The 19,926-nt window shown below is 42.9% G+C and overlaps 1 protein-coding gene across 1 annotated transcript; it reads right to left on the bottom strand.

The window, feature by feature from the left end:
* Window positions 1–2,562: 2,562 nt before the first annotated feature.
* On the bottom strand, window positions 2,563–4,164 carry LOC115785072 (nuclear factor 7, brain-like). Its single transcript, XM_030736525.1, has one exon. The coding sequence runs from the start codon at window positions 4,025–4,027 to the stop codon at window positions 2,594–2,596; it is 1,434 nt and encodes a 477-aa protein (XP_030592385.1). The 5' UTR covers window positions 4,028–4,164; the 3' UTR covers window positions 2,563–2,593.
* Between the last annotated feature and the right edge of the window lie 15,762 nt (window positions 4,165–19,926).

Here is a 19,926-nt window from a genome sequence, read left to right as displayed (position 1 = left end):
TAATTAATTTTTAATAATAACTTAGATATTTTTGATAATAATTTAGGGGTATAAAGATTTAGAAATTCTGTTACCAAAACAGGGGTTTCTAATTTCAGATTATTGAAATTAATGTTTTGGGAAATCAGAGGGACAAATTCTAATTTTTCCTCTTTTCCTAGGAATTGGTCACCTGGGAAAAGACATTAAAAAATGAGGGTCTGTACCTGTAACGACAGGATCAGTTATTCAGCAAATAAATACTAACTGATGAAAGTGTGAAAATAAATACTTGTTTTAAGTGATGTGCTTAAACAGATATATTCTGAGGTTATGTTTTATGATCTTGTGTCTCGTGCTTTAGTCCACTTGTTTGGCATTTTTTTTTGTTTGGTCGTACTTTATAGAAAAGGAGGTGATTTTAGGAAATAAGAGTGCTAATAATAATTATGCTTTAGAATGCTTTTCACATGCTTCTCCATTCTTTACTGAAAAAGAGAGCTGCTTCTGTCTCTAACAAATGTGTGTGTGTGTGTGTGTGTGTGTGTGTGTGTGTGTGTGTGTGTGTGTGTGTGTGTGTGTGTGTGTGTGTGTGTGTGTGTGTGTGTGTGTGTGTGTGTGTGTGTGTGTGTGAGACCTTGTTTAGTATAAACACTGATTACAGCACTCAGTGGCTCACAGAAATATAATTTGAGAGCAACTCTGCTTGTAGTGACTTATTGTGCTTTAAAATATATTATAATGTCATGTTGTTTGTTTTCATGTTGTTTTTAGTTTTAATCAATAGGTTAATAACCACCTAAATGGTGTGAAAAAGGAGGGAGCTGTTAGGGATTATTTTTTACTCAGTGAATAAAGGACAAATGTTTAAAGGTAAACTCCAGTAAATTAAATAATAAACAGTGAATCAACCAAATAATAAACAATTAAATAATACATTAGACGGAGAGCAACAGATCAGAAAGTTCTAGACTAACTTCTCTCTTTCAGTGCACCTTATCTCGAGGTCCGGCCACCGAACATACAATTAGAACATCAGGAGAGACGACAGGCTCCACGAGAGGAATCTGAGCCATGAAAACCAGCTTGAACAAGACTGAATGACGAAGGTGAACTCGTCGCTCCCAGAGCCTGTTTATGTATAGATAAGAGGAGGCTGACAGTATAAAGATGTTGTGGTTAGACGGGCTCAGAGAGAGGAGAGCACACACAGGCCTGTGTGTGATACTAATTTGAATAAATAAATGACTAAAAAGAGGAGGCTGTAGAGAGTCTATTTTGCTCCTCTTGGTAAAGTGTGTTTGGCACAGCAGAGCATTCAGACCATGACTCTGCTTGTTAAAGCTACAGGACGGGTTAGAGGGGAAAATGTATACATTTCCAGTAAATTTATAATTATATACTTTTTTTGGACCAGAGCCTCCTGAAGGGATCGGCGAGGAGCCTATTGTAATCTTTAGAGTTCTTATGCATGTGCTTAGTGACTGTTAGAGCTCCACTATTAGCAACACAAAAGGTCATGTCTTATTCTTTGATATACTGCCTACACCTTAAAAGAGGGCTGTATAAATTTCAGACATTGCTCGTGCTTTAGGGTGACAGTTGTGACTTTTCATTTCACACCGACCCCTTCTGGCGTGCTGATTAGCCATGAAACACGAAGTGCTTTAAAAGGACTGGGAAAGCTCAAAAACTCATGAAATTTGTCACACAACCTGTTTACCTGTCATAAAGGTATTTGCTCGTGTTGATGGCTTTTGGGTTTTATGGATCTGATCATAGAATATGGCAAAATAACTCCACAGTGCCACCTACAACATCATTCCCGTCATTGCCAACAGTTGCATCTTTTGCCAGCAGGATCGCATTCGGCCGGAGCAGCAGCACACTGCGGGGGCCTTTTATGGCTATATGGCTATATGAGTCCAGTCAGTGGCTAAGTGCAAAGAGTTATAAATGAACATCTCTTATCAAATTACCAACCCCCTAACATGTTATTTCCTTTACTCGGTGCTGCCCTCTGCTGGACAAAAACGGTTTTCAAAGTTTGGTTTTAAAATTGGGCCCTTTATTACTTTCTTTCATTTCATTTTATAATACAGGCTGTAGACAAATATTGTTCCAATGTGAGACATTCATGTTAAATGGGACCAAAGTTTCAAATGATTTCGTAAATGTGTGTAAAAATACACACCTCATTCATTCAGACTACTGTGAACAGAAGAATTATAATAAACACTTGATTTATTACACCCTTTACAAAGATGATTTACACAGTACTTTGGCAGACAGAGCACTGATGAAGCAGAACAGCAGGAAAGAGAAACATCACATAAAAAAATAAAATAAATCATGACACATCATCATGAACACAAAGGAAAAAAGTGTTTGCTACTGAAACCATAAAGTTATGAGTGACATTATTCTAGCTATAAGCAAAATAAAATAATTCAAATAAAGCAACACCAAAATGTAACCACACTAAATTAGTGTAAATGGAAACAATTTTTGCTTTTTCTTAAATACCAAAAACCAAGTAAAATATAGATCCAATGCAAACATATCCTCACATCTCAAACTGCCCCAAATCATTTTACTATTTAAAGCCCTTAGTTTACCATATAAAAGCAGGCCATTTAAAGCTTGGTAAAGCTGTCTTGTATCTAGCTTGTTTGCTCACAGACACCTTCATCTGTAACACCTTCGCTGGAAAGTCCCTGCTGTAAATGGCCGGAAACATCCTCTCGGTGAAGGTGTGTGTGAAGGTGTGAACGTGTGTGTCAGTATCAATATCAGAGAACAACAGCTTCCCTCCTTCCCAGTCCAGAGTCACTCTGATCCTCCGGAGCTTCGTCTGTACTGGGAGAACAGAAGCTGGAGCTGGTGGTGCCCATTTGTGGTATTCACCATTTTGATTCCCTATTTGCAGAAATCCAGACTGTATGTCTCTCTTACTGTGAGAAGACTCTGCAAACACACCCAATGCCCAAAATGTACTGTCTCCAACCTCCACATCCCAGCTGTGAGTCCCACTTTTAAAGCCCTCAGAGCCGAGGACAGACTCTGTGTGCTTATTAAACCTCTCTGGATTATCAGGAAGCTGCTGTCTCCCTCCTCCTCCTCGTCTCACGCTGGTCAGATCTTCAGACAGGAAGAGTTCTGGATGAGCAGTGTTCGGGTCCAGGATCACAGGAGAGTAGGAGACCATGTCCTTCATCTTGTTCCAGATGTTGAAGGTCAGGTTGCCCAGGTGTTTGGCCTGGTCTATCAGAGCTCCTGAGGGCAGCTGTGGATCATCCAGCAGGGGGCAGCGCTGGACTCTTTCCACTGCAGCCTTGTAGCTGTGCAGGAATGAGACGTCTTCAGCTCTCAGCTCCTCCTCTGTGGCTCTGACTGTGTGTGAAAGAGCTGCTATCTCTCTGCTCAGAGCCTCCATCTTCTCCTTCATCCTCCCACTCTTCTGCTCCTCTTCCTCCCTCAGTGCAGCCAGCCTGACCTCCTCTTCCTCTGCTAGAAACTGCTGAAGCTTCTTAAACTGCTCCTTAATCTGCCTCTCTGTGTGTCGGGCCTGGACCTTAATGTGTTCTGCTGTTTGATCAAACTTCACTTGAACTTCTTCATAAACCTTTAACTTCTTCTTTAAGGGCTCCAGAGTTTCCTGAAGCTCCTTCTTATGTTGTCGTGCAGCTTCATCGATGGGTCTGAATCTGTGCTTGGTGTGTTTTTGTGAGTCTGTGCAGATGACACACACTGGCTGCTGATGGTCCAGACAGAAGAGTTTGAGTTCCTCAGAGTGCAGACTGCAGAGATCCTCTGAAGCTCTCTGCTGTAAGAACGACTCACACAGATTCTTTAAAACCAGGTTACGAGGTGGATCTTCCCTTGAAGATCTTCTCTTACAAACTGGACACTTCTGTGTTGGGTCTGCTCTCCACCAGCTCTTCAGACAGTCTCTACAGAAGCTGTGGCTACATGACAGAAGAACAGGATCTGTGAAGATGCTCTGACACATGGGACAGTGAAGATCCTCGTCTAATCTGGAAGCCATGGAGTTTGTAAGTGAAGCTGGAAGCAGGAAGTACGGTCAGTCCTGGTTCTCCTCCCTCCGCTTCACTCAAACTTCCTCTGAGTCCTGATCTTTGGTCAAACTTACTTTCAGTGTGTGCAGCGTGTTGTTGTCTTCCACTTTTCTCTCCTGCAGCTGGACTCACTCAGAGAAAGCTGGTAGTTTGGTCTGATGGTCTGTGTGTGTGTCTGTACTGAGGAAGAATAATGAAACATTAACTGTTTTCTCTCAGGTAAGTCAGGTGAGGGGCGGGGCTTTGTCAGACCTCTTCAGGTAAGAGTTCAGAAATCAACCTGCTAACTGCTGCAAAACAAGTTTGTCCACATTTTACCAGGACAGTCACACCTTCATGACAATTTTAACATGAATCCCTTTATTCAGCTGACACATCCTACTGTGGGGATAAAGTGCTGCTGTTCTCAACTGGGAACATATTTGGAGAATGGAAGGAAAAATCTGTGGAACTCCTCAATGCAGTTAAAGTCATTTGAAAAAGAAAAAAATACCTTTTTCAGTTTGAAGGTTTTATGTATCAACACGAACACAATAAAAACACAAAAATTACTGAGTCCAAATAGACCATGTTCAGCACTTCCACTGTTGAGGCTGCTGCTCAGAGCTGTGGCTGCAAGGTGGTTGGTGCCTGTTGTGGTGGCAAATCCCAAAACAAGATGGTGGTCACCGGAGGTGAAGGGAGCCATCAAGCTGAAGAAGGAATCCTATTTGGGCTTGGCTGGGCTGTGGGACTCTGGAGGCACCTGACAGGTACTGGCAGGCCAAGTGGAACATGGCTCAGGCAGTGGTCAAAGCAAAAACTTGGGTGTGGGAGGAGTTCGGTGAGGCCATGGAAAAAAACTTTTGGATGACCTTGAAGCAATTCTGCCGAACTATCAGGCGACTCAGGAGGGGAAAGCAGTGCTCTACTCACAATTCAATTCAATTTTATTTATTTAGCGCCAAATCACAACAAACAGTCGCCTCAAGGCGCTTTGTATTGTAGGTAAAGACCCTACAATAATACAGAGGAAACCCAACAGTCAAAACGACCCCCTATGAGCAGCACTTGGTGACAGTGGGAAGGAAAAACTCCCTTTAACAGGAAGAAACCTCCATCAGAACCAGGCTCAGGGAGGGGGGGTCATCTGCTGAGGGGGGGGGGAGAGAGACAGAGATTAATAACAATTAATGATTAAATGCAGAGTGGAGTATAAACAAAGTAAATAAGGTGAATGAAAAGAAACAGTGCATCATGGGAACCCCCCAGCAGCCTAGGCCTATAGCAGCATAACTAAGGGAGGGTTCAGGGTCACCTGATCCAGCCCTAACTATAAGCTTGATCATAAAGGAAAGTTTTAAGCCTAATCTTAAAAATAGAGAGGGTGTCTGTCTCCTGAATCCAAGCTGGAAGCTGGTTCCACAGAAGAGGGGCCTGAAAGCTGAAGGCTCTGCCTCCCATTCTACTCTTAAGTATCCTAGGAACCACAAGTAAGCCAGCAGTCTGAGAGAGAAGTGCTCTGTTGGGGTGATATGGTACTATGAGGTCTTTGAGATAAGATGGGGTCTGATTATTCAAGACCTTGTAGGTGAGGAGAAGGATTTTAAATTCTATTCTAGATTTAACAGGGAGCCAATGAAGAGAAGCCAATATGGGAGAAATCTGCTCTCTCTTTCTAGTCCCTGTCAGTACTCTAGCTGCAGCATTTTGGATCAGCTGAAGGCTTTTCAGGGAGCTTTTAGGACAGCCTGATAATAATGAATTACAATAGTCCAGCCTAGAAGTAATAAATGCATGAATTAGCTTTTCAGCATCACTCTGAGAAAGGATGTTTCTAATTTTAGAAATATTGCACAAATGCAACAAAGCGGTCCTACATATTTGTTTAATATGTGCATTGAAGGACATATCCTGGTCAAAAATGACTCCAAGATTTCTCACAGTGTTACTGGAGGCCAAAGTAATGCCATCCAGAGTAAGTATCTGGTTAGACACCATGTTTCTAAGATTTGTGGGGCCGAGAACAAGAATTTCAGTTTTATCTGAATTTAGAAGCAGGAAATTAGAGGTCATCCAGGCCTTAATGTCTTTAAGACATTCCTGCAGTTTAACTAATTGATGTGTGTCATCTGGCTTCATTGATAGGTAAAGCTGAATATCATCTGCATAACAATGAAAATTGATGCAATGCTTTCTAATAATACTGCCTAAGGGAAGCATGTATAATGTAAATAGAATTGGTCCTAGCACAGAACCCTGTGGAACTCCATAATTAACTTTACTGTCTGAAGAAGACGCCCCATTTACATGAACAAATTGGAGTCTACTAGATAAATATGATTCAAACCACTGCAGTGCAGTACCTTTAATACTTATGGGGATACTGGGGATACTACGCCGGCTGGACCCGGAGGCCTCCGCAGCAGCGGACTCACTCAACATCTCCGTCCCCCGCAGGAGGCGATGCAAGCACGGTGAGAGACAACGCAAACGTGGCTCTCGAGCAGGTATTAGCAACAGGCTAAAGGCTAACCCACACAGACCTACGCTCCCATCTGTTCTGCTTTCTAACGTCCGCTCGCTAGAAAACAAAATGGACTATTTAAGACTGGATTTAACTACTAAACACAAGGTGAAGGACTCCTGTGCTCTTATATTTACTGACACATGGCTAACCTCGAATATTACTGATAACGCCATTAGCTTGCATGGACTAACAGTATTCTGTGGGGACAGGGACCATGCTCTCAGTGGCAAATCTCGAGGAGGTGGTGTCTGTATTTACATCAATAACAACTGGTGAACAAATACTAAAATTGTCACGTGGTGTTGTTCGGAGTTTTTAGAATTCCTGACGGTGAAATGTTGACCTTTGTACTTACCGAGGGAATTCACAGCCATCAACATCACAGCTGTTTATGTTCCCCCCAGTGCCAACACAAAAAATGCACTAAACACCCTGTACCAGACTGTCAGCACGATGCAAAGAACTGACCCAGACTGTGTTTACATCACTGCTGGAGACTTTAATCGAGCGAACCTAAAGTCAGTACTTCCACATTTCCATCAACATGTGGACTTTACTACCAGGGGAGGAAACACGCTAGACCGGATGTACACAATCATCAAACAGGCTGCCACAGCCAACCAGCAGAACAATCTTGGAGAATATGCTGAGTCTGTGATAGGATATATAACAAAGTGTGTGGAAGATGTGACTGTCATCAAGAACATCACCACACGTGCCAACCAAAAACCCTGGCTCACCAGCGAGGTGCAAGCACTTTTAAAAACACACGATGCTGCCTTTAAATCTGGGGACAGAGATGCTCTTAGGAATGCCAGAGCAAACCTGAATCGGGGCTTAAAGGCAGCAAAGCGTGCTTATGGACAGAAAATTCAGTCATTTCACTGACTCGAAACACACCAGGCGCTTGTGGCAAGGCATTCAAACCATCACAGACTACAGGACCACACCACCAACACTCAGCAATGACAACACCGACTTCCTCAGCACACTCAATACATACTTCAGCCGGTTTGAGGAAATGAACACCACCACAATATCAAAATCCCTCATCAGTCTGGATGAAGAAATACTCTGTCTTGACCTAGCTGATGTCCAGAGGATCTTACACAGAGTCAATCCAAGGAAAGCAGCAGGTCCTGACAACATATCAGGGTATGTACTCAGGGAATGTGCTGACCAGCTGGCACATGTACTTACAGACATCTATAATATCTCCCTGAGACAAGCTATCGTGCCTCCATGCTTCAAAACCACCACTATTATACCACTACCAAAGAAGTCACCAGCACTGACACTTAACGACCACCGCCCTATAGCCCTGACCCCTATCATGATGAAGTGTTTGAAAAACTGGTTAGAGAACACATTACATCTAAACTCCCTGCAACATTCGACCATCTTCAATTTGCATACCGCCCTAACCGCTCCACCGATGACGCCATATCAGCAGCGCTACACCTGAGTCTGGAGAATGAGAACAGTTATGTGCGGATGCTCTTTATTGATTTCAGCTCAGCTTTTAATACAGTAATCCCTGAGCACCTGGTGAGAAAACTTGGACCACTAGGCATTGAAACCTCACTGTGTAACTGGCTATTGGACTTCCTCACTGACAGACCCCAGACAGTAAAAGTTGGAAAAAACACCTCTCAGACTATCATCATGAGCACTGGGGTTCCTCAGGACTGTGTCTTGAGTCCTCTGCTGTTTACTCTGATGACGCATGACTGCTGTGACAAATTTAATTCGAACCATATCATCAAGTTCACGGATGACACAACAGTGGTGGGCCTTATCAGCAATGATGATGATTGTTCAGTCTCAGACCAGAAACCCCTTCAGAGAGTAGTGAAGAACCTCACTCCTTCCATACAAGAACTCTACCAGTCAGGCTGCCTCAGAAGACACACAGGCGTGTGGACTGTTCTGTCTCTGCCAAACACTACCACAGCATGCGATGCAGGACTGCCAGACTCAACAAAAACACAAGTTCCACAAGTCATTAGACTACTCAACTTAATATAACAACACACACAACATACCTGCTCACACTTATAGACTCTCTAAACACATACACATTTATTAAGATTTAAAAACACTGTGCTGCTACTTATTTTTCTATTATATTCTGTGCAATAACTACTATCCATTATATTCTGTGCCACTACTTTTTATTTTTTTCATGTGCAATAACTTAAATGCTAACAATTTTTTTACATATTTATTATTACGGTACTTCATCACTGCTAATTATGTGCAATATTTTCAACTAGTGTGTATATACTATCTACTTACTTAACATGTCTTTTGTTTTTACTTAATGTATATTTTGTCTTTTTATATGCTACTTTTTGCTATTTTTTTGTCTTGTTAGATTTTCCACATTGGAGCTTGTTAAACACAATCTCATTCAGCTGTGCACTCCCAGCTGTACAGTCTGAATGACAATAAAGTTCACTTTGACTAGCAGAGGCACAGTTGGGACGAGGGGGATAACTCGCCCATCACTGGGGGTGAGGTCACTGAGGTGGTCAAACATCTCCTTGGTGGCAGTTCCCCTGGGGTGGATGAGATTTACCCTGAGTTCTGGTTCAGTCCTGGTTCTCCTCCATCCTCTTCACTCAAATTTCCTCTGAGTCCCGATTCTCGGTCAGACGTACTTTCAGCGTGTTGTCGTCTTCCACTTTTCTCTCCTGCAGCTGGACTCACTCAGAGAAAGTAGTAGTTTGGTAGTTTGGTCTGATGGTCTCTGTGTGTGTGTGTTTGTAGGAAGAGTAATGAGATGTTTTCTGGTTTCTCTCAGGTAAGTCAGGTGAGGGCTTTATCAGCAAGTCAAGCATGTGTTTCATTCCAGACTTCAGAAGCGAACTTGCCAGCACTTGCAAAGCTGTAAAACATGTTTATCCACATTTCATTGGGATAGTCTGACCTTTATTAAGCTTAGAGACTTATTCAACCTACAGTGTGCACAATAGAGATAAAGTGCCCCTGACCTGTACTGGAGACATAGATGGATTATTTCAGGAATGTCATGAACTGGTTTCACTTAATGAAAGCAAACCCATTGCCTAAAAAATAAACGACTTTAAACTTAAAAGGATCAGAATAGACTAACTTCTTTACTCGAGTGTGCGGTTCTTCATAAAGATAAGTTACATACCTTAAAATAGTATACTCATGTAAAAGACCTTTACTTAATTTTAAGTTAATAACACATTAAATAAATTTAGCTTAGAAAACTTTTAAATATATATAAAGTCTCAGATTTCATGAATTTTGATAAGAGACAGTAATCTCAATTTATGTGATCCATACACTGCAAACATAAAGAGAGATAGATTTTCTTAACACCTGAACAACAAACCTGTGATGCCTTTTACACTGCAGGACTGTCAGTCATGGTGGCCTGTTACACCTTTAAGAGCTACACCTTTAAACGCAAACACAGGACATTATCATTTAAACAGAACTGAAATAATGTTCACAACACTAAATTAAGGATTTAAAGGTAAATTTTAACAGTTCAGTGAGTGTTTGCATTTGGGACTACAGACGTGTTTTATACTTAAAACCAAATTCTAATTCTTAAATGTAACAAGTATTTTGAATAAGTATGTGGCTAAAAATGCAGAAAAGTACATTAAATCCAGCTCTCAGCTAATCTCTTCATTTTCTATTTGTCCTGTTTAGGTCATAATACAGCTCAGGCCTCTTGCAGTACTGCACTAACTTATCTGCTTGTCTGTGTATCTGTACACTTTGTACTTAACTGTCTGTCTTCTTCCTTACCCTTGGAACCCTGCCAGAAATACTACTCTTGAATACCGCTGTTGTTCACAATCTAAATGAGATGCATGTGCTCAGGAGCTCAGGAGCTTGGAACCGTATGCCCTGTGGAAATAAATAAACAAGGGGGCCAATCTCTACCTAGATTCTCTAAAGAGAGTAAGTCCAGCCAAATACATTCTTTCCCATTGGTGCTCGATGAAACTGTTTATTTAAACCATTAAAATCTTTCACTGTGTCCTGCAGGTGAAACCTTGACAATAAGTCATTAAATATAATTAAATGTGAGCGAAAATACAAATAACTAAATATAAGTAAATATTAAACATGGAAAAAGAACTAGAATAAATGAAGTTGACTGCACTAACTTAAATTAAATAAGCATTTACAGCATGTTCTGGGCACTCGGGTGAAGAGATGAGCTGAGCAGAATTTCTAGGCGTAGCCAGGTGGCAGAAGGCTTCTTCCTTGGTGGCCTCAGAATCAGCACCTCTAAGTCTGAGGCCATGGTCCTCAGCCGGAAAAGGGTGGAGTGCCCTCTCCGGCTCAGGGACGAGTTCCTGCCCCAAGTGGAGGAGTTCAAGTATCTCGGAGTCTTGTTCACGAGTGACGGGAGAAAGGAGCGGGAGATCGACAGATGGATCGGGGCTGCAGTGATGAAGAGGGAGCCGAGTGTAAAAGCAAAGCTGTCAACTTACCGGTCGATCTACGTTCCTACCCTCACCTATGGTCATGAGCTTTGGGTAGTGACCGAAAGAATAAGATTGTGAATACAAGCAGCAGAAATGAGTTTCCTTCGAAGGGTGGCTGGCCTCTCCCTTAGAGATAGGGTGGGAAGTGCTGCCATTCGGGAGGGGCTCAGAGTAGAGCCACTGCTCCTCCACATCGAAAGGAGCCAGTTGAGGTGGCTCGGGCATCTGATAAGGATGCCTCCTGGCCGCCTCTTGGGTGAGGTGTTCTGGGCATGTCCCACCGGGAGGAGGCCTCAGGGCAGACCCAGGACACACTGGGGAGATTATATCTCTCGGCTGGCCTGGGTATCCCCCCAGATGAGCTGGTGGAGGTGGCTGGGAAGAGGGAGGCCTGGGCTTTATTCTTTGGGCATTTGAGGAAGCTATATTATTTATTGATTTTGATTTTTTATGCTTTTTTGGTGGTCTGGGAGCAGGTACCGTCTCTGTGGGGATGGGGTTTGGTGGGATGGCAGGAGGAGGGAAGCTGCAGAGAGGCGTGTAAGACTGCAGCTCTGCTTCCTGGTCTCAACCCTGGGCAGTCAGGTTTTAGGGTTAATAAATTTGGCCATATTTCTAGAAATGAGAGCTGCTCCATCCAAAGTGGGATGGATGCCGTCTCTCCTAACAAGACCAGGTTTTCCCCAGAAACTTTGCCAATTATCTATGAAGCCCATAAAGAAAGAAGAAACTAACAAGAGGAGCCTACAATAGAGCTCCTGTTGGCACAGCAAATGTGTGACAAGATGACAATAAATTTCTTTGCTTAAGCTGTCGTGTAAGACAGGTTAAAAAAAAGGAAAAAAAATCTTGCCCATTCTTTCAAACATTTAAATTTATTCAACTCTACATCTAATTTGTGTTATATTTAGTTTGTTAAGTTATTTTACTAGGGACTTTATTCCACTTATATGGTTATCCTTTTATCCAAACTCCTTCAGCCTATTCATTTTTTCTGTTTTTGATCTTTTATTTAACTCTTCTAACCTCTCCAGATTGTCCAGTTTCAGGCTTTTTACACTCAACAATCTTAACCTTTAATTTCAGTAATTAAGCCTGTTAATTTTATATTTACAGTAAATTTGTATTTCATGCAAACTTGTATTCACTAATTACCCAGACAAAGCAGCGAAACCTCTGTTCCTAACACACCAAAGATTTATGACCTGACAACTCTGCAGACTGAGTCCCAGGAGAAGCCCAATCATGCAGCAGCTCTCTTTTCCTTACCTCTCTTACATCTTCCCTATTTACAGTATTTACAGCAATAAATTATACTCCTTAAAAGCAACAGCAGAAGATGATTACATTCATCCACTAAATATAGATAGATATACATGTATTTACAATTTTGCTCAAAGTTTTGCCACTTACCACCCAGTGACAGCACATGGGCCCGACCCGAGTCTCACCTGGATAAGCCACCCACAGCTTTAATGCCTTCATGAATTGTAGGTGCTATTTGAATTTTGCTGGTAACTTAATCACTTCCTGGCCTGAGTGAACCTGATATTGTAACAAAATCCACAAATTTTCCCATAACTGGACTTTATCATATAATCATTGGTAACCACCATGGAAGGTGAACTTCATTTTTACTTTCAGGTCCTCCAACCCAAGAACTTCTGCTGACTTGCTGCCAGGAATCCATGTTATGCAATATTTTATCCTTTATTACATCAATCACAACCCTTTGCTTGCCACAGTTTCTTTATTCAGGGTGAGACAACAGTTTTAATTTAATGAGTCTTTTTAAATTTCCCTTAGAACCTTGGCAGAACCTTTAACACTGCTCTCAGACAACACCAGATTTAGTGCAGAAAAACAGCTCTACTTAGCTTTTTTTTTTAGCCCACCTTGTTGTACTCTGAAAAGCGGGGGGTGGGGGGGGGGGGGGGGTGGTGTTCCTCAGGCTTTTCGGCACTTCTAATTGTCTTTGAACGTAAGTCCTGTTCCTGACGCCAAATATATTGCATTGTAATTTTAGGAGCTCCCAAGTTTCCCTCTGTCCAAAATGGAGTGGATTCAAGCCTTTATAAAACAAAGTTTTTATAAAGGATCTTCTTATTTTCTTCAATCAGTAATTGAATAAACTTACCTTGGCCCCTGTCAATTTGCATACTTTGCTCCTTCCTGAAACCTGATCACAGACTGCCAAAGTTCTGGGAAAATTTTCAGTTGCTTTCTGAAGTGTAAAAATACACCCTTGTCCACAAAGTACCCCTTTCTTTATGACAAATCTGACAGGCTGACCTGGCTCACAGTCTCTGCTCTATCAGGCTGAGGTCAGGACTCTGTGCAGGCCAGTCAAGTTCTTCCACACCAAACTGGCTCATCCATGTCTTCATGGAGCTGCTTTGTCCAGATTTTACATTTGGCAGATTGCAGTCAGACAAGTACTGTTCCCCTGGTAACCGCCAAACACACTGTACACGCTGTACTTGAGTTATTCTGAAAGGTACATGAAGTTTAAAGGTCTGTAGTGATTAGAGGTGGGAAGTAATGAAGTACAAATTCTTTGTTACTGTCCTTCAGTAGAATTTTCCAGTATCTGTACTTTAGTATCTATTCTAACTGTACTTTGTTTTTCTGACAACTTTTTACTTTTCCTTCATACATTTTTACAAAAATATCTGTACTTTCTACTCTTTTCATAACAGGTTCGTTACTTTAGGATTAAGACGTTTGAAATGAGTTTTTATTTCCCATAACTGTGCCTTCAAACATCAAACTGATTTGAGCCTTTATGGGAACAATAACACATAAAAAGACAGTCCTACTGGTGTGTCCATCACTGTGGCTTATCGCATGCAAAGAGATAAACATACAAGAAAATATGTAATATATGCGTAATTGATTATGCTATACTCAAGAGGTAAAGTGCGTCGGAACACTTCAGAACATTTCTGAGCGAGCATAAATGGAACAATTTCAAATGTATTGTTTCTAGCAGCTGAACAAATACACACACACACACACACACACACACACACACACACACACACACACACACACACACACACACACACACACAAGCACACAAACTGTTTGTGTGCGGTTTGTACAAATGTGTCTGTAAGCTGAAGGTCCAGGTGCTATTTCCCAGAATGACAGTGAAGTTCACTGAGAGATGGAGAAAGATTAAAAAAAGAGGACAGAAGGAGCAACTGAGAGGTTAGATTTAAAGGGAAGAGCTGCTCGGGGACATTTTTACCATTGAAATTTAAAGCTTACATGTAATGTCCTGGGCAGCACGGTGGCGTGGTGGTTAGCACTGCTGTCTCACAGCTACAATAATATCTAGAAGGTCTGGGTTCGATTCCACATTTTCCTGGGCTTCTCTCTGTGTGGAGTTTGCATGTTCTCCCCGTGCCTGCATGGGTTTCCTCCCGTCAGGTTCCAAAAAAACACCTCAGCAAAGCAGCAGCACATTTAAAGCCTGGAGAGCACTAGGGTGGATAGGGGAGGGGCTGCCAGGGGAGACGAGCAGGATACTGTGATGGCCACACAATACAATACAAAGTGCCTTGAGGCGACTGTTTGTTGTGATTTGGCGCTATATACATAAACTTGAATTGAATTGAACTGAATTAATCCCCTAACTTATGTCATGAGTACTGCCAAATTGAATGTGGTTGGCTTTCGATGGGTGGGAGAATTGTCAGACTTCAGGTTCGATATAAATACCAACCTGGCAAAGTAAATGATGATCCAGACACTCTGTCGAGAAATCCTCTAGACATTGAAAGGTACATCATTGAGTGTACAAAAGAGCTCCCTAGAGAAGCTACCTGGGAAGGCTGTGGAGCAGGCAAGCATGGGGATGTTGCATGGATTGCTGCTCTGACCCTAGCACAGGATGACCAGCTTGAACCAGGCATCCAAGAAGTGGTTCCACCCATTGATTTGGTTGAACGACAGAGAGCTCAAAGAACAGACCCTGAAATAGGTGACATGTTGAGGATGAAAGACTTGAGTCAAATACTCACCAATGTAATGAAACAGAATGTGAGAGGCCTTGTCAAGAAAATGATGCACGAGTGGACAAGGCTGAGCATAGAAGATGGCGTTCTTTATCGTAAGACTGCAGAAAAGCATCACCTTGTCTTACCAACTAGCTTCAGGTCCCTAGTCCTCAAACATCTACATGACAATGTAGGGCATGTTGGAATAGAAAGTTTGGCTTGTGGTCAGTTTGGCTAGACCACAGTTCTACTGGCCATTCATAAGGTGGGATATTGAAGATTATGTCACCTGGCAGTGTCCATGCATCAAGCAAAAGAAGCCTGTGGCACACATCAGAGCCCCCATGTCCAGCATAGTTACAAGCTCACCAATGGAATTGGTTTCAATTGATTATCTAGGTGGACACCAGTACATCCTAGTTGTTATAGACCACTTTACTAGGTATGCACAGGCCTATCCAACTTGCAACAAGAGTGGCAGAACTGCAGCAGTGAGGATTTTCAAGATTATATCCCCAGATTTGGCTACCCTTTGAAGCTGCATTATGATCAAGGGCATGAGTTTGAGAATGAAATATTTCGGACTCTGCAGCAGCTGAGCCGAATATCCCCGTATCATCCTCAGGGAAACCCCTGAGGATTGCACCATCTTGCAGATGCTGAGGACCCTGGGTTACGAACGGAAGGAAAGGTGGAAAGATTACCTGCCACAGATGGTTCATGCATACAACTGTATGGGCCATGAGGTAATTGGTTACTCACTCTTCTTTCTGCTTTTTGGTCGACATCCACGACTACCACGACTACTTATTCAAGTTGGTTACTGGTGGAGAGCCACAGACAGCAGGAAGTTATGCTGGAAAATGGAAGGAATGGATGACTGATGCTTACAGGAATCATCTGAAAACAGCCAAAAGTCAAATGTTCATGGGAAGAAATATTATGACTAAGATTCAAGGGGAATCGTGCTACAACCTGGAGATCGAGTACTGGTACAAAACTTGACTGAAAGGGGTAGTCCTGGGAAGTTAAGGTCATACTAGGAAAACATCATTTATGTGGTGAAGCAGCAGATCAGCGACAGCCCTGTTTATAGGGTGGCTTCAGAGACAGATGAGAAAAGGTGCGTGTTCTACATGGTAATGTATTGCATCTTGCTAATGAGCTTCCTGTGGAGTTCCTGCCACAAATAATGGAGGTAAGTCTCCAGGAGTCAAGAAGAAAAGACCCAAACCAGTTCGAGGAGAGACAGAATCTCAACCTGACAGTGATGCAAGCTCTGATGAGGATGGAAGTTCCACTTATTACGAGTTAAGGTACCATTTGAGGAGTGGAAATGTAGAGGAAGCTTTGAATACCTGTGACTTTACCTGTGCGCCCTCAAGGAAAAAAGGTGTCCAGACAAGTGACACCTACAAATGAATGGTCACAATTGTCACAATTTGTTTTAAGAATTTATTGGTGGAAAAGGCAATGGTTATTGCAGTATTGCACTGGTTTTAGTTGGAGTTAAGAAGATGTAATTGTGCGGCTTCGCCACAAGGGGGAAGTAGAACGGGTTGTGTTCGGCTGCTGCGAGGCCTCCATGCCTCAGACGAGGAAGAGCCTGCAGACCGAACAGAACTGATGTCTCTCGTCTCTACTTTCTTTGCATTAAACAGACCCAATGAGAGGCCTGTAACATGTGCAATGCCTCAAGCATGGCCAGAGCCTCGTCCAGAGGGTCCCGCTCCGTCCGAGCCTGGGGGGCTGATGTCGCTCGTGATTGAGGTGTTCCATCATCTTGGTCAACACCAGCCTCCCGCCATGCCACCCGAGAGTCTTCACCGCCAGCGCCTTTGATTGAGGTGCTCCATCGCCTTTGTCGACTACCACGCCTCCCCAGTCTCTGTCGCTGCCCCCACAGCCATCCTCCAGAGCTGAGTCATTAGCACCTCACGCTCAGCGGCTGACCTCCTGAACTGACTCGCTTTCGCCGCACGTGAACACCCTTGCTCTGTAGCTCTGCGGGTAATTTAACCTTGTGGTGGGACCCAGCAGTGAAGGACTGCCGCAATTCACTGAGGGAAACGGCCCCTGGACTGGACTGCAAGGAGCCCAGATCCTCTACCCTCTTCCATTGTGCTGCTCTGCTCAGCTACTCTGAGGTGTTTGTGCTGATGTGCTGAGTTCGGTTTGTTCCAGAAGTCTGAAGGTTTGGTCAGATACAACTTTGTAAACCTAAGCTGTGCTACCATGTTCTTTTAGAGAGCAGAAGCGTTCTCCTGCAGCTCTCCCAAACAGCCATACTTGTTCAGTATGTTTGTAATTGTCAAAAACTTTAACCTTTAACATGGCAACAGAGGTCTGTAGAGTCTGAGATGGAGCTCTTGGATTTGTTGCAGTTTTTCTGAGTATTGCATGATCTGAACTTGGGGTGATTGGCAGCAGTCTTGCTCTTGTTTGTTTTCCACTAATGAATAATCTTTGTTACTGTGGAGCGATAACCTTTCCCAGATTGATGGGCAGCAGTAGCAGCTTCTCTGAGATCACTGTCTTTCCATTCCTGGAGGATCCCTCAGACCTCTGCATGTGGAATCAGAGGTGTAATGCTATTTGCCAAATTAGTGGTCACGTACACACTCATATGCATGCACATGTTTGAGTTGCTTTTTGTTTCTAAGGCTGTTTCACCACATTGAGAAGTAATGTTAGGTATTTATTAAAGTCAGTATCATATACTGCAGGTTTTCATTGCAGCATTTTGACAGATTTTTCAGTATCACAGATCTGAGAGAAGAGAAACCTGTGACTGCATCTGTGTTTGTTATGGACCAAATTCTGACCAAACACTCCAAGCTCACTTTGAGAAATATCTTGATTGCCTGCTTGTGTGTTGTATTGTGGCTCCCCTGCAGGCTCTGAAAGGGAAACTCCTACAGATACTTTTGCAGTTGACCCCATTGAAAAAAAGAAATGTAACTGTGTCCAGATTTACTAACACTCTCCACCAAAGCAAAAACCTCTTTTGGTGTTGAAAAGCTGCTGTTGGGATTTCATGAAGATGCTGAGCGTAAGCTTGGAACTGACAGGTAAGTAAGTAAAGTTTATTTCTATAATGCTTTACAAAAACAAAGTTCACAAAGTGCTTTACAATACATAATAAAATACGAGGCGGATCTTCCCTTGAAGATCTTCTCATATAAACTGGACACTTGTGTGTTGGGTCTGCTCTCAGCCAGCTCTTCAGGAACACTTTTTAATCAGAGTTTACCATCAAGTCAGTTTAACTTCTGGGATATTGATCTGGTCAGATAAGTAGCAGAGGGGGTTGTTAATCAGTTTCAGTGCTTTGGTATTAATGAAATTAACAGCAGGTGCACTAGAGGGGCATGAGGCCATACCTGGACCCTACAGAGTACCTATAGGTAGTCCAACTCCTCCAGGGCGGTTTACTGTGTCTCCCAGCACAGTCTCAGAGCATGGAGGAGATTCCAGGAGACAGACAGTTACTCTAGGAGAGCTGGACAGGGCTATAGAAGGTCCTTAACCCATCAGCAGGACCGGGATCTGCTCCTTTGTGACGGAGGAACAGGATGAGCACTGCAGAGCTACAAAATGACCTCTAGCAGCCACTGGTGTGAATGACTCTGACCAAAGAATCAGAAATAGACTTCACGAGGGTGGCCTGAGGGCCCAATGCTCTCTAGTGGGCCCTGTGCTCACTGCCTGGCACCATGGAGCCTGATTGACGTTTGCCATAAAATAGGAGAATTGGCAGGTCCACCACTAGAGCCCTGTGCTTTTCACAGATGAGAGCAGGTTCACCCTGAACACATGTGACAGACCTGAAAGGGTCTGAAGAAGCCACGAAGAATGTTATGCTGCCTGTAACACTGTTCAGCATGATTGGTTTGGTGGTGGGTCAGTGATGGGCTGGAATACACTGCTGCCACCATAACCTGACTCAGAAAAATTCAAATGGTTTCAGAAAGCTGAGAAATTCCACTTCACACAAGATTATTACAGTAACTGTTGCTGGAAGTCCACAAACAGACACACATTTGGAGTATGTTATGTTTGACACATTTTTTTTTTTTTGTTGCATTTTTGGCCACAGCAGCTTTTATCAGCAGTGGAGGGGTACAGGGGAAGGCGCGGGCAAGTTGGCGACAGGCCGGGACTCGAGACCGCGCCACCCGCACTGCAGCGCGGCATATATATGTGGTTGCCGGCTTCACCACTAAGCCACCTGGGTGCCCTTCAACACGTTTTACTTTTGGTTGGAGGTAAAATCTCAAAAAGCAAATACAATTTCATTTTATGGTCAAACAACAGAGTAGAAAATTTCAATTCAGTTCAATTTTATTTATTAAGTGCGACAAATCACAACAAGCAGTCGCCTCAAGGTGCTTTATACTGTAAGATAAAGACCCTACAATAATACAGAGAAAACTACCCCCTATGAGCGAGCACTCATTAAAAAACCCCCCAAAAAACTCCCTTTAACAGGAAGAAACCTCCAGCAGAACCAGGCTCAGGGAGGGGGGGTCATCTGCTGAGGGGGGGAGGGAGACGGGACAAAAGACACACTGTGGAAGACCCGCATCTTTGCATTTGGTTCGCCTTCTCAGTCCAGTGAGCTATACCAGCACCGAGAGGTAGATTCTTTATTAGTTGAGCTTTTATGGGGGTATTTTAGAGTTGGTTTTTTTTGTTTATTCAAAAACTATAGAGAAACAAATGTCCCTCATAAATAGAATAAAGAAGCATTATCATTTACTAGCAACAGGGTTGAGGTCTTTAGGCAGAAACTACAAATTCTTAGTGTTTACGTCGGGAGGTCAAAATCCCATAATCCTGTCTAAATGAAGAAACAAAAACATAATCAGGAT

Source organism: Archocentrus centrarchus, chromosome 8 (assembly GCF_007364275.1).
Source record: "Archocentrus centrarchus isolate MPI-CPG fArcCen1 chromosome 8, fArcCen1, whole genome shotgun sequence".
Lineage (NCBI taxonomy): Eukaryota > Metazoa > Chordata > Actinopteri > Cichliformes > Cichlidae > Archocentrus > Archocentrus centrarchus.
Note: the sequence above shows the minus strand (reverse complement) of the source record. Positions and strands in the feature narration are given on the sequence as shown.

Coding starts and splice junctions, on each gene's coding strand:
- LOC115785072 (XM_030736525.1), bottom strand. CDS start 4,027: ATGGCTTCCAGATTAGACGAGGATCTTCACTGTCCCATGTGTCAGAGC.